At 39.2% G+C, this 27,075-nt stretch overlaps 1 protein-coding gene across 1 annotated transcript in view; it reads left to right on the forward strand.

Moving 5' to 3' along the window:
* Nucleotides 1-13,357, forward strand: part of BASP1 (brain abundant membrane attached signal protein 1) — a 49,622-nt gene extending 36,265 nt beyond the window's left edge. Inside the window, exon 2 of the mRNA XM_059919218.1 lies at nt 11,766-13,357. Coding sequence (XP_059775201.1) covers nt 11,775-12,458 — 684 coding nt within the window. The 5' untranslated portion in view covers nt 11,766-11,774 and the 3' untranslated portion in view covers nt 12,459-13,357. The remainder of the gene's footprint in view (nt 1-11,765) is intronic.
* The last annotated feature ends 13,718 nt before the right edge of the window (nt 13,358-27,075 follow it).

The raw sequence follows: 27,075 nt of genomic DNA on the forward strand, positions 1-27,075 counted from the left end.
ATATATCTCCTCCAAGCTGCTTCCTAAAATTCTCTGTTGATTTCTGAAACATATTTATTTTTTTCCCTTTCTGGAAAAAAGCTGGCTTTCTGCTTTCTGCCACCTAAATTCAAACATTCGATTAGGCAACCTTGATAGATTATATTCCATCATACCTCCCTCCAGGTAGATGAGTCCTTCCTCACCGAGCTCCTGAATATAAATCAGGTTTTCTCATACTCTTGACTGGATTCTTCCTGTTGGTTTGCTCTAACATAAATACTTCCTACTTCCCTATATTGATCTAAAGGTAGCTTAGTCATCTTTCAAGGCAGTTTATCACGATGGTTAAGAGACCTCACTCCAGAGCCAGAGTGCGAGGGTTCACACCACATCTCCAGACTACTAGTATTTGATCTTGGGTAAGTTATTTGGCTCCAACATGCCTTAGTTTCCTCATGGTAAAGTGGAAGTAGTAATAATTTCTTCCTTGTAGGATTGATGAGACAGTTAATGGGTTAATATATGTAAAGATTAAATAGTAAGACAGTTCTAGACAGAGTAAGTTCTGTGTGTGTGAGTACTTTCGCTATTTCTACTCTCTCGAACTCCACCTTGTCTATAATACTTTTCTCATCTCCTGAGTCCAACTAAAGGTCATCTCTTCTGGGAAAACTGGGGTTTTTTTCCTCTCTTATGAGGCTTAACTTACTCTAATTTTAATTGTCTCTGTCTTAACCTAGATTAGAGTAGGCTTTTTGCTCTCATATGTTCTCATATCTTACTTAACTTCAAAAAAATTTTCTTTTCCTACTAAAGATCAAGTCTGTTTTTTCCTAAAATAATTTCTGAAGATTTGAAGGTCTTGAGACTATCCTGTGTTTTGAATTTTTGATGAGAGATCCCCAAAGATACTTTGAGGATGCCCTGTAGGGCTAGCCTGAACTTCATGAAGGAGAATAATGGAAGTGTCACTTGTGATTAATTTCCTTTTCTATAGGAGGGCTTTCTGACTGTGTAGCTCTAACTCATCTTACCCACCTCTTTGGGAAGATTGGGTTGTAGCAGTGTATGTGTATCTCTGTGTTTTTCAAATATTTCTTGCACATTTTACAGTACATTTTTACAATGTTGAACATTTTTATTGTGACAAGGAAATAAATTATCTTGAAAATGTTTTCTTTAAAATTTTACTCTTGTATTTAATAGGTTGGCGTTAGAAATTTTGACATGGGTTGACAGCTCTTACTATAGTACCCTCTCCCCAGAGGACATTCCGATACCCTAAATGTTGGTGATGTCACAATTGCTGAATGGAAGCTTTCACTGAATCAGATACTGACAACAATAATTCCAACAATAGAAATTATCACCAGGCATTCATAAAACCTGAGAGCAAATCATTATGACAAAGTGCATCCTGATGGGAATACCAAAAATACACATAGGCTACATTATCTTTATTTCATTTTCCTCTTTTAGAATAAAAGTTTTGATATTTGAAAGAAAAGGGACAGTTGTTTGTTGAAAATAGAAATTGTTGGACATAACCAACCGTATGTTTTAGATTTTTTTCCCTGTGTTCTCACTGAAAATGTATTTTGAATTTGTTGTGTTTCTCCATACTTTGTAAATTCTTTCCTTAAGGTAAAAAAAAATTTTTTTTCCTTTCTCTTATCCCAACATTTGCTTCAGCTAGGTTTGACCAACAAGTTGGATTCTTTCAGCCTGAGTCATTGTAAAGCCAACATGTCTGGTGATGTTTGTCTGCAGATGCAACTAATGAGTCAGTTCTAACTTTGTATGTTACTTTAAAAAAATCAGTAGCGGATTATCTTGTATTTAAACCTGTTGAACCTCTGCAGCTTGAATTTGCAGAGTGACACAGTTAATGTGCCATGGTCACATGTTTAACTTTGTCAGGAAACATTGGTTCATTTTCATATGTTATCAAGACAAGAAACAGTCTCTTTTTGATTCTGTATCCATCTTATAATCAGAAGAAAATATATCTGCCTCACAGATGGAAACAGAATCAAAAGGAGACTGTTTTTTGTCTTGATCACACTGTGAAGCAGCAATCAAACCAGAAATAACACTTCAGTCTCTGACACATACTGTTGCATATTCAGATTGGGTTTTGCTACAGACTTGGAGTCATCTTTTTCATTGTAATCTGTTTGACATCATCCCTAAGAACTTTAGTCTCCTGGTTCTAGATGACATGGTTAATTAATCCAAATTTGTATTTTCAAAATAGAAACTTGGCAATGGATGGGCCCTTTGTATGTTTCAAACTGTCCTATATAGAAAATGCCTAGATATTAGTGTAGAGAGAGAAGATATAAATAGGAATAGCATTGGAAGTCCATAATATAGTAACTTTCAGACCATATGGAGAAATACTATTATCAGTCATTTTCTTGTTTTGTTTTATACACCAGTTAACGTATGCCAGTGATTTTCATTGTCACAGAATTGCATTGTTGTTCATTGACAGAGTAGCAAAAATGTAGAAGTATGCAAATGAGAAATGGAATTGGGAGATGTCATGGAATACGTACTAATTGAAGGAAGAATACGGTGCATGTAATCCCCGTGGTTTTGGGGTAGTTAATGCCTGGAAACTGTGTCATTATGCAAGGTTGCATTTTCTGAAGAGGGTCAGTGCTATAATTGGGGCTTGCATTTTTTAATCTGAAGATGTGGGAAGCTTTAACTAATGGATATAACCAACAAAGTGCTACCTAAATGAAAATTCAGCAGTCACAAATGGTGGTCATCTGCACACCAAAACATCTAAAATTCAGTACATGGGCTGAGATAAACACTAACATTTAATTACCAATAATTTTGCTTGCCAGCAGAATGCAGAATGGTTCTTGAAAGCTCTTTGGATAATGCAGCTCTCTAGAGGGACTCTTCTAGGATGCCTGATGGTATGCTATTACTTAGACCTGCCTCAGAGGACTGAAATTTTAAAGTTGGTGATGACTGTTCTCTTGTTGTTTCTCCTACTCAAAACTCCTTTTGATCCAACACTTCCCCCTTCTCCCTCACTTGCACTCAATCAGACTACTTAGCAAGTATTTTATTTCAAAGACTAAAGAAAGGAAACAGTAAATGATAGCTCCCAGAAACCTCACATTTTATTGGAAAGCCATAAGAACAACTTCCGTAACGGCTAAAATTTTGATTAGATTCTATCCTGGTAGGTAGGGTTGTGCCTATGTCGTAAAACACTGGCAGTTGTCTTAACCGAAACCAAAGGAATATATGGGGAGAGGGACGGAGCTGTGTGTTTTCACTTGGTAGCCAGAGCATTTGAGAGCCTCAGTCACTCGAAGGGGCAGAACTGTCTTCTATAGAGACCACTGAGGACCAGGTCAGCTCCATGGGTCCACTCACCACAGTCTGCTAATTGGCTCCTTTCTTAACACTGGGGAACAGGAAAACTGTTCCAATGGGCTTCTATTCCTAATACCATTGCTTTACCTTTAGCGCAGAATGGAGTCAAGGTTTAAATCCTTTACTGCTGGATACTTTTGTCTTGCCTCCGAAGGTGTCCTGCTAGGGAAGCTTATGGGATTGAATATTTGGCTTCAGTTTCTATAAGTTAAAATGCAGAAAAAGATTGTTTCCAGTGGAGGAGCAGATATTCAGAAGCAGAATAGGGAGGGTGAAGAGAGACTATTCAAAACGAGAGACTTCCTCTTTCTCCAGACTCTCTCCCTCTCTCTTTTATGTGTGAGTAATGAATCTTTGCCCTTACTGTGTTAAAAGTCACCGTGACCTCATGCTGATATTCCCAAAGCAAAGCTGTTGGTATTAAAAACCTATAGCTGGCCTCGAACTCTTTCCCAACTTATGATAAACTCCAAACAAAATCTTCTATGTTGCATTCTAACAGCTCTGTAAAAATGGTTCTATGTCCTAGTTTTGTTTGGTGTAGCTTTCCAATACAATCGATGTAGAAATGAATTACCCCTTGACTTTGGAAATAAGCAATTCATGAGAGATTTCTTAGATAAAACTATTTAATCAGGTTCTGAACAGACAAGCGAATCCATGAAAAGATACAGGCCTTTATGAACAAGTGAAAATTTTTTTTTCTTAGAAGAAATATTCCATTTTCTGGGCTCAATTCAAAACAAAACAAAACAAAAATTGTTCCTTCCAATAGTGTTTGCTTATGTGTTCACCTCTTCAGACTTGTTGAAGGAAGGAAAAGGGAATGATGCCACAGTTAAAACCTTCAACTTTGGCAAAATTGAGACCATTTTTGTGGTATCAGACAATCTTAACACTTATTCTTGCTCAGGAATTTAATCCACTTTCTTCGTAAAATTCAAGATACTTTATCATATTTTTTTTCCATGAGAAGATTAACTTAGGTATAAATAAAATTACCCTTCATACTTTAAAGATCCCTTGCGAACTTTGGGGGACAAAGGAGTCTCTAGTTAGGAACTTGAGAATTTTAGCATTTATTGAGGAACAAGTGAATCCAGCCTCTACTTAGATAATTTTTCTCACCAGTAGCAAGTGGGTGAAAGCTGGTTTCTGGCAGACAAAATACACCCTGTCGGGAGGCCACACATGACTAAGTGCTCAGTGTTAGTGCCCTATGAAACGGCAAATCTTGCTTTAGAATAAAGTCAAGACTTGCATTTGCATTGAACGTGTGTTCCCAAAGGATTTGCAGACACTGTTCGCTATATCGACTAGTTCTGGATGAGGTAGTGGAGATGGTGAGGGCAAGAAAATAATTTCTACATTGCACCAGTTTATGTTTCATAACTGGTTTTTATATATAGGAAACAGAAAATTTGGACATAGAGCAAATCTTGCCAAGCAGAACCACCAGTAGTTGGTAGGTTACCCATCAAAAGGAAGTAAAGTGGAAACAACTGAGCATCTTCTATAAACACAACGCTATGAAGTAGTTCTGCATAAGCAAAGCTAATGAAACCGATTTTTTCTAGCACTGATATCTTCATCTAAGATGTCTTCAGCGTTCACTTCCATTCCCATTCATTACTTACAGAACTGACACATTATCCTGAAAACATTTCCTAAACGTAATTGAAAACATTAAAAAGTCTGGTATTTGATAAACATTTGGATGTTGTTTTACAAATTTTTATTTCTGATTTTTAACAAGCTTCACACATGTTAAAATTATGTATAAAGAAATCCAATCATACCAATAAACCAACTGGTTGGCAATTTGATCTTCAGGGTGAAAGATGGTGTAAGTTTTTATGGTAATAATTAACAGGAGTATAGAACTTTATTGATTGTCTTCATCCATTTGGGCTGATCTAACGAAGTATCATGCCTTGGTGGCTTATAAACAATAGAAATTTATTTCTCATAATTCTGGAGGCTGTAGAATTTCAAGATCAGGGTGCCAGTATGGTTGGGTTCTGGTGAAGGCCCTTTTCTGTGTTGTAGACTGCCATCTTCTTGCTGTATCCTCATATACTGTAAGGGGCCAGAAAGCTCTATGGGGGTCCCTTTTATAAGGGCACTAATCCCATTCATGAGAAGTCCGCCTCATGACCTAATCACCTTCCAAAGGTCCCAGTTCCTAATACCATAACCTTGGAGGTTAGGTTTCAGGATATGAATTTTGGGGAGACACAAACATTCAGACCATAGCATTGATCACAGCACATTTTTCTCACACATACCTTATTGTTTAGTGCTATAAGCATCCATAATATATACGTAATTTTTTTTTTCAGAAAAAGAATAAACTAAATATCTTCATTTTACTGAATGGGAAATTTGAGACCCAGAGGGGGAAGTGACTTGCTCAGAGTTTTATAGCAAATTATTGACAGCTGGGAGCAGCATTCAATGTGCATGCTATGTTTAGCAAACTTCATACTGAGTGAGTGCTAGGTGGCTTGTTTTTGACATGAGTCGTAAAGAAAATATTTATAATTTAATTTTTTCTAAATGACATTTTGTCCTCTGCCTATCTACCTTTATTTTCTCAAAATGAAAGACTAAGTTTTAATTCAGTAGGCTATGCTGATAGATTGGTTTATTTCAAGGTGAGAAAAACAATCAGGTGCATATTAGGAAAGTTCTGGATGAGTTGATCATATTAGAATTTGCAAGAATGGTGATTGTTTAGTGAAACCCCATGATAACTCAGCTTATACAGAGGTGATTTTGCCCATTGTGTCCTGGGATTGTGTGTACAAAATAAACACAACTTAGCTGATTTGAATGGCTCCGGACCATCTTCCGTGTTCCCTGACGGGCTTCCTGGAGCGAAAGGAACAAAGAATTTGAAGAGCTTTGTAGAGGTGATTATCTTGTCTATTAGAGTGTCTTTATTACAGCATAGCATTTCAAATTATTTCTTGCCCAGAACCCCCCAAAGAAATTTTTTTTTTTTTAATTTTAGGTTTGCTAGGGTGGCATATGTAGGATCATATTTTTTTTCCTTATAGATCTATATTTGTATTCAACTTGGTAGTTGAACATTAGCTTGTAAACAGGATTTCCTTTTACAAGAAAAGAAATACTTGTTAGCTCTAAGACTCAACAAAATCCTCCAAATATTTGCTTTGGAGAAAAAATTAAAATCTAGTATTTAGGCCACTTATTATTTACTTCATTTACTTATTTCTGAGGACAAAAAATTCCTCACCTTACCTAGCCTGCCTAGCTAGGAATTTACTCTATCACATGGATGCCATCACATGGATGCCATCTCTCTCTGGGACCCTGACGGGAGATGTAGGCAAAGGAGAACTGGGCTTGGGGGCTCCATACTGCCACGGATCTTCTCTCTAACTTTCACAGCTTCTCTTCTGTTTTCCCACCTACCATCCAAGGTTGCTTTGATCACATAACGGTGCTAGAATGTCACTTTCTCTCTTCACCAAAAAGCAGAATTTTAATTCTTCTGGACTATTTGTTTATAGCCAAGTGGGATTAATTAACTAGATAGAGGCTCACTTTGATAAGATGGGGGGAATAAGTCACAAGACAGATGTGGGAGATTTAAAACACTGTTTCTTAGTGCCTAAAAAATATTAAATGATTTGGGACTTTAATACAAGAAAAACGTCATCTGTGGAAAATTAAAAAAAAAAAAAAAAAGGTGGTGAAATTTGACTGTTACCTTCCCTCACAGACATTCTATGTTTAGCTTATTAGCCAAGATAAAGTGTAGATCAATTTTTTTTGTGTCTTTCACGTATGTATATAATATGAGTCAGTAAATGAGTTTTAATTGAAGAATTTGGGTTCTCTTTTCATCCTGATGACTGAAAGGGACTTTTTTTCTTCTTTCCTTGGACCAGGTGATGGAGAGGTAGTGGGAAGATGAAATGATATTTCTTCTGTGATCACTCCAGTATCAGATCAAATTGGGAGGAGTTACATTTGATGACTGATCTATAATTTTTACTTCTGTCTGGAAAATGATTTCTTGGTATAAGACTGTTTATATTTTTAAAAGACTTGGAACCTCGAGAATCTTAAGTACATAAAAGATTCAAATCAAAGAAGTAGACTGATTTTAATATTAGCAGTATGGTGGTAGTATGGTGACAACAGATAACTGTACAAACGTCTTTTCCACATATATCCAGTCAGCAGGAGCATGCTTGGAACACAATTGCCGAAAGTCTTCTTGATGCTATTTAAAAATATTTTTTAAATGTTTTAATGACAGTGCTTCTAATTCCTGATTCTAGAACTTGTGTGTGTTTGTGGGTGTGGAACCTGTGTTCTACCTTTCTCTTGGGGTTTAGAAGCACAGAATTATCTAAGAATTGCAAAACTAAATGATGGGGAAAGGAACTAACATTTATTGCAGGCGCATGAAATGTCAAACGTTGTACTGATGCCTCACATAAAATTTTCCTAAGATTGACCTTTCTTATCGTACAGGAAATGAAAGGACAATGAGGGTAAGTAACTTGCCCAAGGATTCAGGGCCGGTGTGCTGTGGAGATGGGATTCGTAACAACATCTACCATGATGCAATGTGCAAAGTCTCCATGAAATAATTCCTGTCCAACATTTTCCAGATTAAACACAGTGAAGTTCCTCTCTCTTGCTGTTGGTTGTTAGTTGTGTTCTGTGCCGATTTGAAGCCATCAGTCTTCAAATAGTTTTGGCCCTTGGAACTTAGAATTCTTTTGTAATTTCAAAGGGCAACTCCGGAGTTTGCTTTCCTTTGAGATGCTGTAACTAATAAATCAACTTTAGTGTTTGGTTATTGTATCAACATGGAGAGCTTTAGTTCCAGTGCATCAGCTTGGGTGTGAGTTTTCTTGCTGTGTCACTCTATGGCTAGTGAATGTCCCAAATGTGGAGAAATGCAAAGGTAATCCCAGCCCTTTCATTGTAGCTTAGATTTGGGTTTAAGTGCCTTCCAGCATGGATTACTAGTTGCTGTGTTGTTTTTGTTTTGTTTTGTTTGTTTAACTGCCTTTTTTTTTTTAACTTAGAAGTTCCAGCTTCTGAATTTCTATACCAACTGATTTCTTTCAAAATTAGAAGTAATAGAAATGAGAAATAATTAAAATATATGCCCACCACTCTCCTTATTTCTTAAGGATTTGATACAAATCTCCATTGGCAAATGGGGTGGTAAAAAGTTTAGGGGCAAAGGGTACTTGAAATTCTGAATTTCATCCTTGTCTTGTCAACATCTTGAGTTTTGAATCACCCTACATCTGCACCAAACTTGTGACCCAAGGTGGGTACCATTCCTGAGACAAGAGCTTTGCCCATTTGCCAACTTCTTGGTGGGGTTTCCTGTAACCTCCTAGATAGTGCCCTCCTGCCTTACCTAATTTTGTTGGCTTGGCCTTTTGCTTATGACACTGCTGCATGAACTCAGCTAGTTAGAATTTCCATACGGGTAAAAGGAGGACACTAATGGTATACTTACGACCTCATGGTCCTGTTGAGAAGACTAAATAAAATAGTTTAGTAATGTGTTTGGAATTAGGATTGTGCTGGACCCCTGGAAACAGTTAATAGATTTTAAGTTATAATTTTAATTTATCCCTGGCTCTTGGCAAGGTTTTCACCCATATTGTCTTGGGAAATAACCAGACTGCCCTGCTTTTCCAGGGTTCTAGTGGATTCTATAAGCCTCCCTCTGATACCTCACTATAACTAACAAGAGAAAATTTGCAAAAGTAGGAGTGTTTATTAACTTTGAAAGGCAAACAGGAATGGAGACACACTTTCTTACTTAGAATTTGATTATGTACATTCATTTCCTACCCAGAAATAAAGAATAGAAAGTGGCCCTAACTGTGTTTCAGAACACCAATTTTAGTAAAGTAGATTTTAGGTTTGTAAACCAACATGACTTTAAGCCTCTGGGGATAGCTGTATAGAATTTCATGCCTTGTGGGTCAGAAAGGGGCACTCATGTGTTATGTTCATACACACACTACATTTATCCTTTGTTTTCTATTCTATAATTTCTAAGTTGGTGCATGGGTTTCTATTATAGAATTGGGAGAAGATCCTAAAGGCAGGCCCGTCAGGTTTTCTCTTTCTTAGCTCTAAACTAATGTACCAAAATATCTTGAAATATCAGAGCTGACATTTTGACGTGCACCATTCATGCATACTGGGTAATTAAGAATTCAATGAAAGAGTTATAAACTACAATTTAAAATACTGCTCCAGTTTATTTCTTCAGATTTTCATCTATTGTTTTGTGATTGCTTTCAGGATAAAGGTGCATTTAAAGTATTTTTACCATATATGTTTGCTCCCACTTCTGAGGGAGAAATAACCAAAAATTAAGTCAAATAGAGCCTGTCAGATGTCTGAAGTAGGTTATGACCAAAAGCCACTCTCTTTTTAGAAAGAAATGTGTAAGAGAAATTCTTACTTTGATAACGTAATAAAGGCCTTCCTTGAGAATTGGAGCAGTATTTTCGTCATCCTTCGGTTTGTTCCTTTTTTTTTTCTTCCCCAGTTTCCAACAGGAGATTCACGTATAGAGTGGTGAGACAAATTTTGACTGAAGAATAGCACTCTTCTACTTAACACCTGGCTTCTAAATAAGATATTTTGTAGGTTATCACTGTCCTGAGTCATGATTCCAAGGAATGGAATGTATAAGCAGCAAATTTTCTGTTCTAAATGGAAAATACTTTAAAAAAAACACAAAAAAAGATTGGTCAAAGAGTACAGTATAATTCTGCCAGGAGACAGCCCTGAACTAGAACAGAACCAGAGGTCTCACCTGTACACCAGTACATGGGGCACAGGGCAAGGCGTGTGTCCTCTCTCTTTTTCTCTCTCTTTCTCTCCTGGACTTATTTGTGTGGACTAAAGAGGATATTGCCATATAATTTCTGCCATGCTTCATCAAGGAAAGGCAACAGATTTTCCTCTAAAGAGCAACATTTCAGTGGATTCCCACTGATATATGATGCCGTAAAAATACACTTGAACAAAAAGAAATGGAGTGCCTGTTTAGCTCCGACAACGGTCCTGGATTGAATTTATTATTTTTAAATTTATAATTGATTACTGATTTGGATTAATGCTTTAGTACCAGAGGAGAAAAATTCAGGATCCAAATATATTCATAGAATAAAAGTGTCAACCTCCAGGAAGTTGGAGACTTAACTTTGAGTGAAATAGGCTGTTAATGACCATTGAAGTTGCGTATCTAGTTTGACTTCTCATCAGGAAATTGATAATGAAGGACACTTGTATATTACCATGGAACTATTTCTTTTAAGCCGAAAATACCTTGAAAAGCAATGAATACAAGTATGACACAACTAACAAACCAAATGTAACTGGCAACACCATGCTTTTCATTTTCTGCGTGATAGTTTTCCTTTAATGGGTCCTTCTTAATAATGAGATAGACTAAATCCTCCTTGCATTTGGTCTTTGAAGATGTGTGTGCATATATGTGCATATATATGAATGATGGAGTTTGAAAGGAGTTTGGAGTTAGAGATTATTTTCTTGAAATTTGTGATTTTCCAGCTGTGCCATTTCTTTGCAAAGTGTTTTAAAGTTATGACACCTTTTACTAGCTTTACTATAGACCTAAAATGGCTGTCACTGCCATTTTGTTCAAGACTTGGTGTTTGAGCCGGACATCGGAAAGCAGATAAAACAAATACTGCACCACTTCTCTTTACAATTGACAAGCTTAGTCTTCTTTTAATCACTGCTTCTTTGATCTCAGCTTGGTATGTCCTTGGCTTACTATGATTAGACACTTTACTTTTTTTTTATGACTCCTTTTTTTTTTTTTTTAATTGTGGCAAAATACATGTAGCATAAGATTTTCCATGTTTTCCTTTCTAAAGTGTACAGTTCAGTAGTGTTCTGAGCTGTTTACTTTGTAAACAGAACAAGCAGCTTCCTCCACTGGGGCTGCTATAACAAATTACCATAGACCGAGTGGCTTGTAAACAACAGAAATTTATTTCTCACACTTCTGCAGGCTGGGAAGTCCCAGACCAAGGTGCAGGCAGATTTGGTGTCTGGTAGGACCTGCTTTGTGATTGTAGATGGCTGGTTTCTGGCTGCGTGGGCCCATGGGGAAAGGGGCCAGAGAGCTCTGTGGTGGGGTATCTCCTGTGAGGTCACTGATCCCATCCATGAGGTCTCCACCCGCAACTCCCAAAGGCCCCTCCTCCTAATACACTCACGCTGGGGGTTAGGATTTCAACCTATGAATTTGGGAGGACACAGACATTTGGTCTAGAGCCGCGAGTAACTCTCTCTTCGTTTTGTGTTATGTTTTGTTACAGAACTCCAAGATGGGAGGCAAGCTGAGCAAGAAGAAGAAGGGGTACAATGTGAATGATGAGAAGCCCAAGGACAAAGACAAGAAGGCAGAAGGAGCCGGGACAGAAGAGGAGGGAACCCCGAAGGAGAATGAGACCCAGGCGGCTGCGGAGACCCCAGAGGTGAAGGAGGGCACGGAGGAGAAGCCAGAGGAGCATGCCCAGGACGCTGCCAACAAGCCCGAAGACAAGGAAGGCGAGAAAGACACAGAGGCGGCCAAGGAAGACGCCCCGAAGGCAGAGCCCGAGCAGGTGGAGGGAGCCGAGGGGAAGCCCGAGCCCCCGAAGGGTGCTGAGCAGGAGCCGGCGGCCGCCTCGGGCCCCGCCGCGGGCGGCGATCCCACGGCTGCGGAGACCGAGGCGGCGGAGCCCGCGGCCCCCAGCAAGGATGACAAGAGCAAGGAGGGAGGGGAACCCGCAAAGACTGAGGCCCCCGCAGCTCCGGCCGCGCAGGAGACGAAAGGTGACGGGGCCCCAGCTTCAGACTCAAAACCCAGCAGCACTGAGGCTGCCCCATCCTCCAAGGAGAGCCCGGCGGCCACGGAAGCGCCCAGTCCCACGCCCAAGGCCCAGGCCCCCGCAGCCCCCGCAGACGAGGTCAAACCCGCCGAGACCCCGGCAGCTAATTCTGATCAAACCGTAGCAGTGAAAGAGTAACAAGGACAGCCTGTGGAAAAGAAGAATACCGCTTAACGACGACCTGTCTCTCTGTCTCTCTCTGTCTCTCTCGCTCTCTCTCTCTGTCTCTCTCTCTCGCCTATACTAACTTGTTTCAGATTGGAAGTAATGATATGTATTGCCCAAGAATAAGGATGTGTTCCCATCAAGGGAGGGGGGGGGGGAGAATCCAAATAGTATTTTTGTGGGGAAATATCTAATATACCTTCGGTCAACTCTACCAATCAGTCCTGGATTTGAAAGCTCGATGTCTGAAAGTACAGTACATCTTTTGTACCTGAACTGCTGCTACATGCACTCCGCCACTAAGATCTGAGCATCTTGTCTTCTGCAAGGGGAGTTGGGAGTGATGCGTTTGATTCTGCCCGCAGGGCCTGTGCCGAGGCAATCAGATCTTTATGAAAGCAGTATTTTCTGTGTGTTCTTTTTCATTTACAGCCTTTCTTATTTTGATATTTTTTTAATGTTGTGGATGAATGCCAACTTTCAGACAGCCCACGTAGCCTGTCCACATGTATCTCAATGCCAATACTCCATTCTTCCTTCCCAGGTCTTTTTGGGAGTAACAAACATTCTCTCATCCTACTTAGCCTCCCTAGATTTCTCATGACGAGTTAATGCATGTCCGTGGTTGGGTGCACCTGTAGTTCTGTTTATTGGTCAGTGGAAATGAAAAAAAAAAAAAAAAAAAGTCTGCGTTCATTGCAGTTCCAGTTTTCTCTTCCATTCTGTGTCACAGACACCAACACACCACTCATTGGAAAATGGAAAAAAATAAAAATAAAAAAAAAACAAAAAAAATGTACAATGGATGCATTGAAATTATATGTAATTGTATAAATGGTGCAACAGTAATAAAGTTAAACAATTAAACTGAAGTCACGAGGATTACTGGTTTCTTTTACCACCGGCACGCTGCCCCCTGCTCTGTAATCGCCTCAGTAGAGAACAGAACAATGTATTGGGCATTTTCATGGGTATATTTGGATAGAAGTATAAAGCAGGATCCTCAATGTTATCTTTTTAAAAAATTAGCTGGATCTGTGTCAGTAAATCTTGGAAGAAGGTAAACTGAAGACTTACTGTGTCTGTGGAGATACACCCTATTAAAAAATGTGGGTGTTTTAATTTAATTTAAAATTTACTTAAAAGTCACAGATATTTTGAATAAAATACATTATAAGACAATAAATGGATTTGAACTTGAAGGCTGGGTAGAAGAGAATTATAAGGTCTTATAGAAACATCACACGTATGTAAGTGGTGAAGCCACTGAAGATTGTTTCGTTTTATCTGTTTATGTACCGTAGTCATGACAGAGCCCAGAAAGGGGACCTGAGTGTTGTGAGCAGGCCATGAGATAGCAGTGGGGTGAAAGCAAGCATGGAACTGGCCTTTACAGTGACCGGATTCCTGTTCACATTTTGCCTTGACTAATGACTTGACTGATGACTCATGGCTTTTAAGTCACATCCAACCTGCAGGCTTCTCTGCTCTACCTACAAGAGGGTTAAGGCAAAGCCCCTTTTACTTCTGAAATATTTAATAGTTTGTATATATGTCTGATGACGACTTTATAGGATGGATAGGTATATACCAACAGATGTGATGTCACTTCTGTCCCTCGGTTTCTCCCGCAGAGCTGGAATAGTGACCCTCAGTTTGCTCATGTGTTCTGTAGGTGGGGAAGGGGCTGGAGAATTGGTGTCAGCAGTGGCTTTTATGGGGAAGCCAGGCACACGTATCAATTCTATAACGTAAGAAAAGAAGGAATTGTCTCTAATCTCTCGGTAGTGATTTTGGTCTTTCCGATTGGATATTAGAAACCAAATCTCAAATATAAAACACTTAAAAATGAATTTAATGCTAGCCACTACAAAGATTTCTCATGATTGAATCAGCTAAATGGCAGGTTTTGGGGAGAGTGGGATTGGGTGGTAATTACCTAGAGTAGTAAATACAGTTTCACCCTGTAACCTAGAAAATTTTCTTTAGAATTTGTGAAGGGCCAATATACTGGAATTAATTCTCAGATGGACACTAGTGATATAGTGGGTGAGGATGAACCTTCTTCGGTTCTTAACGGGTTACATTACACATGGTGAAGTAAAAAAGGAGAAAAAAGTCCCCTCCAATTATCGTCTCAGTAGTCTAGTATGTACCACACCTGAGATGTTGCCAGTGGGTAATACTGGCGAAGAAGAAATGGTGAAACTGGATACTAGGCCAATATCCCTGTTGGGTTTAATTCATATCTGTGATCAACTTTTGGCACTTTTGGTTCTTGTTTCTATAGTGAAATAAATTTGAACTCTTAATGCTTGAAAGCACAACAAACAAGAAATATGTAAACACATTAACCACCAAGCAACTGTTTTAGGTAAGCAAAATAGCAGAGGAATGTCCAAATTATTACTGGTGTGTCCTAGCAGATGTAAAATAGCTCAGGGGTGGGTTGGTCGTGGTAGTGGGGAGATAACAGATTCTATGAACCATGGAGGACATTTAAATAGTTACTTAAATACCACGCATTTCTTGCAGATAGATGTGCTTGATGGAAGTCATATAAATTCACTCTTTTCATCTTTTAATAAAAAAATTCACTAGGATTTTGGGTGATTAGAACAATCAAATCAGCCTCCTGGATTAGCGTTTATCACTATAAATTGCTGTTTAGGGATAAACGAAACTAAGGAGGCATTTTTCCTAGTTTGTTTACACTTAAAGTTGTTTTGTGGGAGAATTAAAATCTGAGCGGTTTTTCTTTTTTCTACCTCTAGTAGGTGTTCCAGCAATTAAAAAGTATCAGAAATGTGGTCCTCCAAATATTTAAATCAGAGTTTTAACCTAACTGTGGCTCATGACATTTAATTTTACCATAGTTAAGAAAAACTTAGTTTGACATTGTATATTCAGCAGAATGTGTTTTGCGTGTGGGAGTGATGGGCTTAGTCAGGAAGGAACAACATTGAGCATCCATTTCAACTTCGGAGGAACCTCGATTGCTCCCTTCTCATGAATGATCTTAAATAAAGTGAAGGTAATGCACAGACTTTGCTTAACTGGCAAGTTATTTGGAGACTCCCCACATGTTTGGCTTAACTACCTCATGCGTGTTTAACGTCTGCTTTACGAAGAAGAAAGGGTTCCAGGACCTAACACTTGTTGGGTGCCTATGGACATACTGCAGGTAGGAAACGTAACAGGAATTGAAATGAACTTGTCCACAGTGACCAGCTTTGTCCCTCTACCTTGGGTGTCCTGTCCAGCAGCTGACACTGCCTCTGCATGATAAGGATGGACCCCAGTCCTCAAGAGCTGGGGTGTGCCATGGTGATCCTACCTGGCCTCAACCCTAAGAGCAGGCCATCTTCAGCCTGTCCCTGGCCACTGAGGCAGAGGCCACACATGGCCACCATCCAGGGATGCCATTTGTCATTCTTAGAGGGCGTCCTTCCTTTCAGTGGGGTCGGACCCAGGTCCAGTGTATATTGTCAACCGCCAGGTACTGATGGGATCTAGACATTCTTTAGCTGCCTAAGTTGGGAAAATGATTAGGTGCCAGCAACTACACACTTTGTTCTCATAAAGCATCCTGAAAGCTTAATTTTCATTAAATGAAATACCATGGTATATTGAAACACAAATGTTTCTTCATTGAAACATTCAGCATATCAACTGATGTCCACTGTCAGAGCTGGCTTTGAGACACCCATCTTATGTTGTTCCTTTACATATATAAAGCTTTGACATACAGCAATTTCAGTCAAGTTTCATTTATGGGAAAATAATCTACTATTTAGAGAATTAACTATTTTGTTGTTATCCAATTCTTGTCTCAAGATTGATGAGCTTGATCTCCATTCTTTTGATTTCTATTTTCCAGAGTAACAGCACAGTTATTTTGATCTTTATTTTTAACTAATTTACACAATAATGGAAATCAGATGCTTGGAAGATAATTTTAAGAATATACCAAATAGCCATGCCACTAATATTTGTGGGATTAATCGGATGAGCTTTTCTATGCATCCTTATAAAAGGAGGCAAAATTTGTTTCATTTATAACTGACACTGTTTTTGGTCAGCCAAGTAGTTCATATTTTAAATGTTTAGCTCAGGGACTGCTATTTGGCTAAGATGTCACATTTTTTTACCCTTTCTGTTCATGAAAAAGTTAAGAGAGTAATGTAGAGAGTTTTTCATAAAGGTATATGTCTTTGATTTAAAAAAAAAAGCTATTTCTTTTTATGAGCCTATATGCTGCATGCCTTTTTAAGGATAGAAATTTTATTAGCATATGAAATCTCGAAATCCAGGAACCATTGGTTCAGTACATTTCTACAAGTTTTTCTCAGTCTTCATTTTATTAAAAGCAATTTTCCTTCTGAAGCTGTATACTTCCACTCATTTGCATATTTGAATTCCTAGAGGGAATATCTATTTAAAGAAGAACTATGCTCTTGAAAAAGAATACTTAGTACAACTGTACACATTGAAATAGAAAAATCAAATAGCAATATCATATATCTCTATCTCATGTACACTTGACCTTCATATTCTCCTAAGGTCCAAATATCACATTTGTTCCTCATTTTGTTCCCTTTGAAGGTAGTTTTATGTTTCCCCCAAGTTTCCCTCTGAGTCCAGGAAAATTCACATTTAATATCATTCACTTATAAATTAATTAACCTTCTATAATGTATCCACCTCTTTTGTTTTAACTCCCTCAGGTTCATGTCTTTAATGGTCGAATGACAAAATGATAGCGCAATAAGCACCAATTTAGAATCATCTAGAAAGCTTTCATATTTGCTTTCTTCACATATGTTTTTGCTTATATAGCCCAGGATTTAAAAGAGTAAGAGTAAAAGTGTCTCAAAAATGATGTATTGGGGAATTCTCATCTTGAATATGGCTTTATATGTATTTCCCTAATTCTGAGGCAGAGTTTCAGATGACAAAAAGAAAGCCAGACAAGCTGCGGGCTTCCCTGAAGTCATGGGTGTGGGAAGGTCTACTAAAACTTAAAAAGAAATCTATTTTTTTTAACTTACATAAATAATCTGATACATTAAAAAAATATATCTTAAAGACTGAGTTTCAATCATTAGAAAGCCTACTGGCAACCTCACTATCTTTTGGCTTTTTAAGCTATGACTTTATTCAAGTAGAAAATATGTTGGAATAGGTACCAAAGACGCTTGCTTTATAATTGACTAAATTAATCCTGAATGTCTATTGGATTGTACTTAAGAGCCACACATCCAGAAAGTCAGGCCCATGACATTGTTACTCAAAGGAAAAAGGCACTTTTTTTAACCTGGAGGAAAACACATTCACTTGTAATACACTTTTGTTAACAAAAAGGACACCGAAGAAAATTGAAAAAAAGAAAAAAAATCCCTGAGCCCTTAAAAAGAAAGCAATCCTCTTAATGGAAGAGAAAGACTACATTTTAGTACTTTACTGACAGAAAGGACCCTGCTTGGACATTTGCCATGAGCAGAAGGGAAATGACATGTCTGATTCCAATTGCCTTTTGCGCAGGTTTGGGAAATTTGATCTGACAGGTGAACCCCATTAAAATCTCCGATTAGAAGAAGGTCCTAGAGCAGCAGTGAACAGTTTCCGTGCTACCCTCTGCCTCAGCCCAGACGTCTAAGAATAGAGCTGCCTGTCAGCCAGAGCCACCCACCGCAGCCACCAGAGTCTGGCTAGTATGCAAATTCCCCAGAGGGTTCTTGGTTCTTTTTCTTTTCTTTTTTTTTTTTGCTGAGCATAATAGAGACTATATTTTGCTACCTATTCAACTGCCTTCTTTGGCAGGAGCTGAAAATGCCTTGACATTCAGAGCAAATTCTACCTTTTCAAAATAAAAATAAAACACACACACATACACTAGTAAAAAAAAAAAACAAAAAACGAAAAATAACATAATTAGAAGACAAAGAAGAGTTGCTTACATTTCTGATGCTTGTCAGAACTTCATTATAGCTCTTTTTGTCTTTTATTTCCTCTCTTCCTTATTCTGTTTCCTCTGCGTTTTGTCTTTCCTATCAAGTCTCCTACTTCTACATTTTTTGGTCAACTAATCAAATTCTAAAGTGATATGGTCACTGTCTTCCCTCCCCTTCTCCCTTCCTTCCTTCCTACCTTCCTTCCACTGAATTCACACTGAGGCAAATACATACACTGGGCCAGAACTATAAAAATTATATACATTTTAAATGTGTACTCCTTAAATACACTTTAAGTGTACTGTTTTGTTTTTTACTTTGCACAATGCTTATTATTTATTTGTTCTTTGTTCAGGAAGAACAATATACTTTACTTGGAACTTACCTATACTTTACTTACGTCTCCTCTCCCCCCTCCCACCCCTATTTATCTATAAGAATAACAGGGAGATTAAGGGAAGATATATTCAGAATCTAACATAATTTGAAGCAGTCTTTGATGTAGAGTGCTTATTAAAAGGGAATCCTAAAGGTTTCACCTCCAGAAACTCTATTCCAGAATTCAGGGCAGTGGTTCTGAAATGCCATAAAACCCGACTACATAAAATTTTCTAAGGTATTGAAATAAAAACATTCCAGGCACCAAGCCATGATTCTGAACCAGTAGTTCTTATGGGAGGTAGAGGGAGGGGAAGAGTTTCATAAAGCCCTTCTTTGGGAATCCACTGAGATAGTGTAACTTTGACAAGATTTGCAAAGAGACTTGGGTTAGAATCTGTTTTTGTGGATTATTTGATCTTAAGTAAATTACTTAACATCTCTGAGGCTCCCTTACCTCATTAGGGAAAAAAGGAGTAATAATAAGTTGCTGTGAATATTTTTAATAAGAGCTGGAAGTAACCAGCTCTTGATAGATACTCAATGAACCACAACAGAGGCTTCAGTTCCTAAAAAAAGCTGGGATTGTAAGCTCTGGCTTGTCTATCCTACTTAAATTGTAAAGGAAAATGTAATGGGAAGACATTTCTTAATGTTTCCTTGGAAATACAAAAGCAATGACTGTGGAATTGAGACCCAAATTATCCTAGATGAGACAGCCTAGTTTGTAGGAAAAAAATAAAACACACATGCAAGGCATGGAAACCATTTGGGGGGTGGGGTGGGGGGGAAATGTCAAAATCCAAGATGGTTTCCCTGAGAATATTCGAATTAGTTTACTGAGATAACTAAGATATGACTCAAGGAGGGAAAATGAATTGCCTTGTGTATAGCAGGTGAAGACCTGGAATCCTACCTCTATTATTTAGTTAACTCTGTGACCTGGGACAGCTTTAACTTCTCAAAGCCTCAATATACTAATCTGAAAACTAGAGAATATGCCTGTCTTGGGGGCTTGTGGAGAGAATCAAAGGACATATTTAGCACAGTACATAGTACATAAGTGTTACCAAGGCTGTTGCCCCAGAATCATACCCCTGCGTCTCCCTCAAATGGAAACCAACTACTCTTATCTAAGTTTCAGGAGGAAGCTGCAAAGAAAACAAAACAAGAACTGGTTAGAACCAACTAGGCCCAAGATGGTGAAAGATTTGACTTCCAGTAGACCCTGAGCCTCATTATATGCCCATTGTAATACATTAGCATGCTAAAGACACACCCACCAGTGCCATGAGAGTTGACAGTTGCCATGACGACAGCCAGAAAAGGCCATACAACTACTGAAAAGGAGTGTTGCATCAGGTCTGGGTCCAAATTACTCTCCTGTTCTCAAAAAAGTCATGACTATTCCTCTGAGGCAAGAGTATTTACTGCGATTGAGGGGGGCCAGCTGGGGTGCTGGGCAGAAAGCTTAGTAGGAGATTTGAAGATGCAGAAGAAGGAAGATCTGCAAGGTGACCCTCGAAGTTTAGTAAGGTGGTGAGACACACTTGAGGGCCCATTGGAGACGGCTGATCTTGAACGATGAGTAATGATGCTCCGTTGCTTGCTCTTCCCCAGAATTCCTTGGCTACTTGGGTGCAGACACATAAAAAGAGCACAGCTGGGGGCCTCCAGGGTTGGATTTTTCTAGGTGCATGTGACAGAAACCCAGCCCTCAAAACCCAATTAGGGAACTGGCAAGATTGTTGTTGATATGGTGGCGATCCTATGGAAGTAAGACCGAGAGAGTGAAGAACCAGGAGATGGGTGGGTGGATGGGGAGAAAGGAAAGCAGTCCGTGCGATAAACACCGTGGGGAAGTCGAACCACAGTCTTGGTAAGAGTGGCTGGAAAAGCATGTTTGAGAAATGGAGCAGGACACTTGAAGTGGAAATTTTGGAAGTGGAGAAGTTTTGCACAGTGACAGTTTTCCTGGTGACTGAGGAAGAAGGTCGCTGAGGGGGTGAGTGGGTTATTGAATAAGAGGAAGTGAAGACACTGAGAGGCCAGGACTTGAGCTAAGTTGTCCGCTTGGAAGGCAATGCCACCCAGGAGGCTGGTGGCCAAGATGTGGGGAAAGAGAAGGAGTAAGCAGGAGCCCATGAAAATGTGAGGGGGAGGGGATGCTTTGGTCAAAGGGCAGAAGCCTCGAGGCAGACTTGGTGCTGTGTTGCACAGGACCATTGCAGACCAGACTTCTGGAAGTTGCTGTAGGAAGCAAGGAGGGAGCTCATCCTCATTGGCTCCCTTTAAGGCAGGGAGGGAGGAGGGACGTTCCAAAAAGACAATGGAGGGCAAAAGGCCTCTGCTTGCTATGACGCTGCGCTTCTGGGGCAGAGTCTGGGAGGTGGGGAGGAGAGCGCAGCTGAGTCCAGGCAGGGAAACAGAGTGCATTATGGGGAGGACGATGTCGCAGCAAATGGGGCCCCCCGGTAGCTTACACTGTGTGTTGACTGATGGTAACCGGAGATGAGAGATGTAGAGATTAAGCTTTAACATTCCCTTTGAGGACAGTAAGTTCTGGCCTTAATGGCCAAAGAGGTATTCTCCACTTTGCCTCAGTAGACCTTGCAGGCTGGCCCTCAAACAAAGCACACGTGGGTGAACCTGCTTTCCATGTGGGCTCGGCACACACCTCTCATCTCTCCGAAGACCTCCCGTGCCTTTGTGCTCCTTGACCCTTCCTCTTTCACAACCTGCACTGAGAAGCTGTTAGCAGACTCCTGGTTTGAAGCTTGTCTCTGAGACTTTCTGAGCTCAGCGACCTTGGGCAAGTGACTTAACCTCTTGGTGTTTCATCCTCCTTATCTGTAAAATGGGAATAATAATACCACCCAACTCATAGGGTTGTCACCAAGATCAATGATATAATGGACCTGAAGCACAGTACCTGGAACCCAGTGGTGGACTAAAGAAAATATGCAGCCTTGTCTCTGTTTCTCCAAATATTTCCTAAAATCCAGACTCACTGGACGTTTTCAAATCCTCTGTGTCGTATAGCTCCCTCACTAGGCTGTGAGTGACTTGAGGGCAGAAACATAATTTCTCATTCTCTTATCTCCAGTACTTTGAATGTTGCTTCTCACTTAGTATTTTTAAAATATTTGTTGAGACGTAAGTGGCTTATATAATATGACCACTTATGTTCTCTCCCAGACCTATTTGCCTTTTAAGATGAGACAGAAAGTTTACGAAAAAATTAATCTCAACTGTCCAATTTCAGGTAAATGGTCAGGCAGAGGAGAGGTATTTGTTTGGGGAAGAGTGGGGTGACTTTGGGTGGGCAGGGCAGCATTATTGACGAGGATCTTCCTAGAACCACTGAAATTGCATCGTGCATGGCTGGTTTTGACTTTCTCAACTAACAAGGCCAATTCTGTATTTGGTATTTGTTACAAGTACATGACACGATAACAACATAATTTGTTTTCTTATTAATAATTTAATATATAGCAATCTCTAGCATTTGGAAAAGAAGGGAGGGAAGCGCTTGTCCTAAATCAAATATTATAAATGAAAACCATGCATCTGTGAACCACAGATTGAAGCCAAGCGTTATTAGTTTATGAAGATGTTGAACGGAATTGCCTCCCTGAGCTTCCTATCTCTGCAGAGTCCAAAAGACCTCCAACAGCCCTCCTGTGGATTGAACAGTAATGAGCGGATGGCCTTAGAGCGATCTTGCTGAAAATACTATTATTCAATTTAAATTTGGATAAAAGAAAAGAAATTAGAAAGCAACTAGACTATCAAGCTGCTTTGCTTGATATTCTTTGGAGAAAGTAACATTTATTGTTGAGTTCTTCGTGGATTCCTGGAAATTTGATGTCTGTTCTGTATTCTGAGTTTCAGACTTTTCCTGAAGGTCCCACAGGAAGTTCAACTAGAAGAGCTGGCATTTCCTTACTTAATTCTCTAAGTCTCTCTAAAGACAACTAATAATTATGGGATAACTTTATCTTTTTAAAACAAGGAACTAGGAGTTTACACACTAATTCTATAATCAATCCATCAGGGTTATTAAGTAACTAGAGAGTGAGTTTATTCTGGCAAAGCCCCTACTGTAAACTAACATACATGTTACCTTCTCTCTATATGTAATGCATGATGATTCGGTAACTTCTAGTGGAAACGTACATGATTCACTTATGGATTTTCTTTTTATGAAATATAGTATTTTCCTTGACAGAAAAAAATGTACAGTGTTCATAATTTCCATCAATTATATCATGTATTGTGCATATGCCTGTATCTTCATTATATTTCAGTAATTAAAAACAACTTATTCTTCATTTACACAAAGCATACAAAAAGGTGCTCCATCTATGTTGCACTTTTAAAAAGAAAAAATCCTGTTATTATCCTTAAATTTGTTCACTTATCAAAGGTATAATACAATGAAAATAATCTGTATAAGGTTATAAAGCATGTGGATTATTATATTAAAAAAATATTCACATTGCTAGTTTCTTCATTTATCTTGGGCATCTGATTTTAGAGAGAAATTCTGGCTAGTCATGCTACCTAGTTTGATTGATACTTTCTTATAATCTTAGTCCTCGAGGAAACATTTGGATCTATCAACTGAGAAGTTGATAGATTAAATCTTGGTTACTCTTTTTAAAGGTCACCATTTTGTTGGCTGCCCAACCATCTATACTTCATAGCTCAGAGTCACTCACATGAGGTCCTTTTGATGCTTTAATCAGAATTCTTCCAACTTTCCCCATCTTCCAATTCTCTGAAGCAAGCACAAGTTCATACTTACGAGAGATTTCATACCAGCTACAAGCCACTACCACTCCCAAAGGCAAAAGGAGGCCAAAGAATTGCCGATGATTCAGGTGATTTTGTTGGGTTGAGCCTAAAGATACCTTGCATTTGAATTCTGGCTCCTTTTTTATATCTTAGACTATGGTTCTGCATTGTTCCTTGAGACAATTTGGTTTATGGAAGAGCTGGAAGAAGAGTCTTGTGTGACTTTTGAGGAAGATCACTTAGGAAGATAAAGGTGCAGGGGTAATAGTTGTAGACAGGCTAGATGCCTGAAAACCAACAGGGCCCAGGAATGAGCATACCAACTGGGGACTAGCAAATCAGATGAAGAAGAAGCTGGTTATCCACTTGAGCACCCAGTCAAATGGCAAAGTCAGAAATCAGAGATCTTTGTGATTTATGAAGCCAAACACCCAACCATATGTGCATTTATCATGGATACTGCATGCTTTCAACTTCTCCCCAGCCTATCTTTCCTGCCTTTTGACTTCTCCCCAGTCCTCCCAGGGCTTTTCCTGAATGTGTGGGCTTCCCTCCTGCTGTTCACACCATTCCTCATCCCACTTGTGTTTCTGATAATGGGTTTGCTAAGTATAAGGGAATTTTCACCTTTTTGAAATGGTTGAGGTGGAGGCGTGGAGATAGGAAGTAGTTCCTTAGTATATTTACCTTCACCAATTAAGAACTATACTTAAGAGATAACTAATGGCGACTATAATGGAGAGTTTTCTGCATAAGAAATAAATGTAATTTTCTAAAATTTCCTTTTTGAGCAAGCTGAAAAGGGGAAGGTACTAGTATATATGTCAGAGTATTTCTCAAACGTAACCTGCATATGAATCACCTGGAACCCGCATTCAGTTGCAGATTCTGATTCAGTAAGTCTGCACTGGGGCAAAGGCTCATCATTTCTAAAAAGCTCCCAACGAATGCCCATGTTGCTGGTCCTTGCTCCACACATCAATAGCTAGGTCTTAAGGGATTTCAAATAATTAATATTATTTATTTTATACAATTGAAAATTCTTGATTTCTGGAAATGTATGTCATAAGTGTGTATCTAATTTTTTCCAGTCTGGTACTTAAAACAATATTTCTAGGCTTTCTGCTTTGCTGTCTGTATCTGAATGATTGCTAGGCTTAAGTCATGAGATGTTGAACGGACATTGCTTGGCCTCCAACAAAAGACAGCTAAATGACAGCTTCTGTATCTTTTAATACATAGAGAATTTTTGTTTTCTTTTTCTCAAAGGATTGCTAACCATTCCCAACATACCCTCCACCCCCAACATTCACATACGACTAAAATAGAAATAAGGTTAAATTGGGAAGTCCCTGGTGATCCAGTGGTTAGGACTCAGCGCTTTCACTGCCAAGGGTGTGGGTTCGATCCCTGGTTGGGGAACTAAGATACTGGCAAGCTGCACTACGCGGCCAAAGGAAAAAAAAAAAAACAACAAAAAAGTTAAATTAAGGCTGCATAACTGGTTTGTACATAGCAGAGATTTATAGAATGCTGGGGCATGTAAGAATCCTCATCACTGAGTGATCTTCTCAAGGAGAATAGACTCTCATGTCATCCCTGCCCCTGGACGAGAACCACTGATTCAGAGCATAACCTACAAGATTTAGAAGGTTGGACCACTGACCCTCACAGGTCATGATTGTTCCATGTAATAATGGAAAGATCACACTGTCACCTTCCATTCGTTTACAGCCCCTGCCAGGTTCTCATCCTCTGAAGCCCTCTTCTGCCTGCCTCTGGGAAGACCTCATTCCCACATGAAGATTCACCTTTGCCTCCAAGATAGGGGACCATTTCTTGACCTCAGTCCTGTCAGGGGACTTAGGAAGACGTAGCCTAACATTGAGGTTAATGATGGCACTGTGGCCAGTCCTCTGGTTTTGAAGACTGGTTTTGAAGCCCAGTCTACCCTTGGACTTACTTAGGATAAGAGAATCAGCAGCCTATCCCAGAACCTATGCCTTCCTAAACTGTGCTCCTCCAGAACTGAGGTCCTTCCTAGGTCTTGCCAGTCCTCGTCTTGCCTGGGAGGCCAGGTGTTAGCCCACTGCTAGTGGCGAGATCCCAGCCAGCAGCCAAAAGGGGCTTTTCACAGACTCTACAGAGATTGCCTCTAGAATCTCTGAACTTTGCCTTTTACCTGGACCCCTGTCCCTCTTACCTGTGCAGAGAATCCTGTTATTGTTATTCCACCCTATACATCCTCACACTATTTGCCTGGACTGGTCAAAATTTACCAAATTCTCTGAATTCTGAGTTTTGTTCAGTTTTATCCCTGAACTGACAGGCATCAGAGCATTTCCCACATTAAGTGGCAGGCGGCCTGTTTCTGGGTCCCCCTCCTCTGGTCTAATCTTTACACCACAGTGAATCTAACTTTTCCTGATAATGTCCTGAGATGAAACGTGAACGCCAGGGAGACGGATGTTCTTGACGTTTCTGAGTGTTTGGTGATGGTGTCACCCAACAGAAGAACCATGTGCTGAAATTTTGAAACAAGGGTGTTATAGAAAGTTTTGGGGAAGAGTTCTTCGCCTAATCTCTGGGTAAGAACTCAGACTCTATGAACCACATATATTCCATTACCGTGAGGAATAAAGCTTATTATCTTCCTTTACCATTGCATCTTTAGAGTACTTATTGATCATCTATTATGTTAACTCTCAGTTAGTTAGGAAAAAGCATTCTTTTGTGAAATAGATGTTTAATCTTGGTACTATCATTGGGAATTGACTGCTTATTTTACAAAAAAAACCAGGCACTTTGGATACTTTTTGGTTCCTTCTTAGTTTTTTGTTTTAACACTATTCTTTGTCAGAACTAAGGAGATTTGAAATCGATCAAGATATATATGTATCTAATAAATATACATGTATGCATACACACACATATATTAAAAATGTCTCTAACGAACTCAATGTTTTCTTTTTCAGTCACTCACATACAAAGTTGATAGTTTTGCTACATTCATGTAACACTTGGACTTGTTTACTTAAATGTTTTCTTCAAATTAGTTCACTGGATATTTATTTCTACTGAGTCATATTTATTTAAAGAGGAACATTTATTTCACCATCAAAATGGAAAGCCATTATAATTTGCCATAAATAGGAGATACCTGAAGACTTGAATTCTAGCCAGATGGCGTGGGCTGACACAGCCTCTGGATGGGAGGTATACTGACTCAAGTGAGGAGATTAGTCAGTGCAAGAGCGGAGATGAAGAACTAGTAGATCAAACTGAGACTTTAACCTGGTTTTCATTTGGATTGAAGAACCCTGAAAAGGCAACCACTGTGTGTTTTATTTCATGTTGGTTCCAGGAACCACCTAACATCATCTTGCCGATCCCCAGGGTGGACACCACACTGCATGGAAATTAATGACCAAACTGTGTCTGTGCTCAACAGAAACTGT

The sequence above is a fragment of the Balaenoptera ricei genome, chromosome 3 (assembly GCF_028023285.1).
Source record: "Balaenoptera ricei isolate mBalRic1 chromosome 3, mBalRic1.hap2, whole genome shotgun sequence".
In the NCBI taxonomy this organism is placed as follows: Eukaryota; Metazoa; Chordata; class Mammalia; order Artiodactyla; family Balaenopteridae; genus Balaenoptera; species Balaenoptera ricei.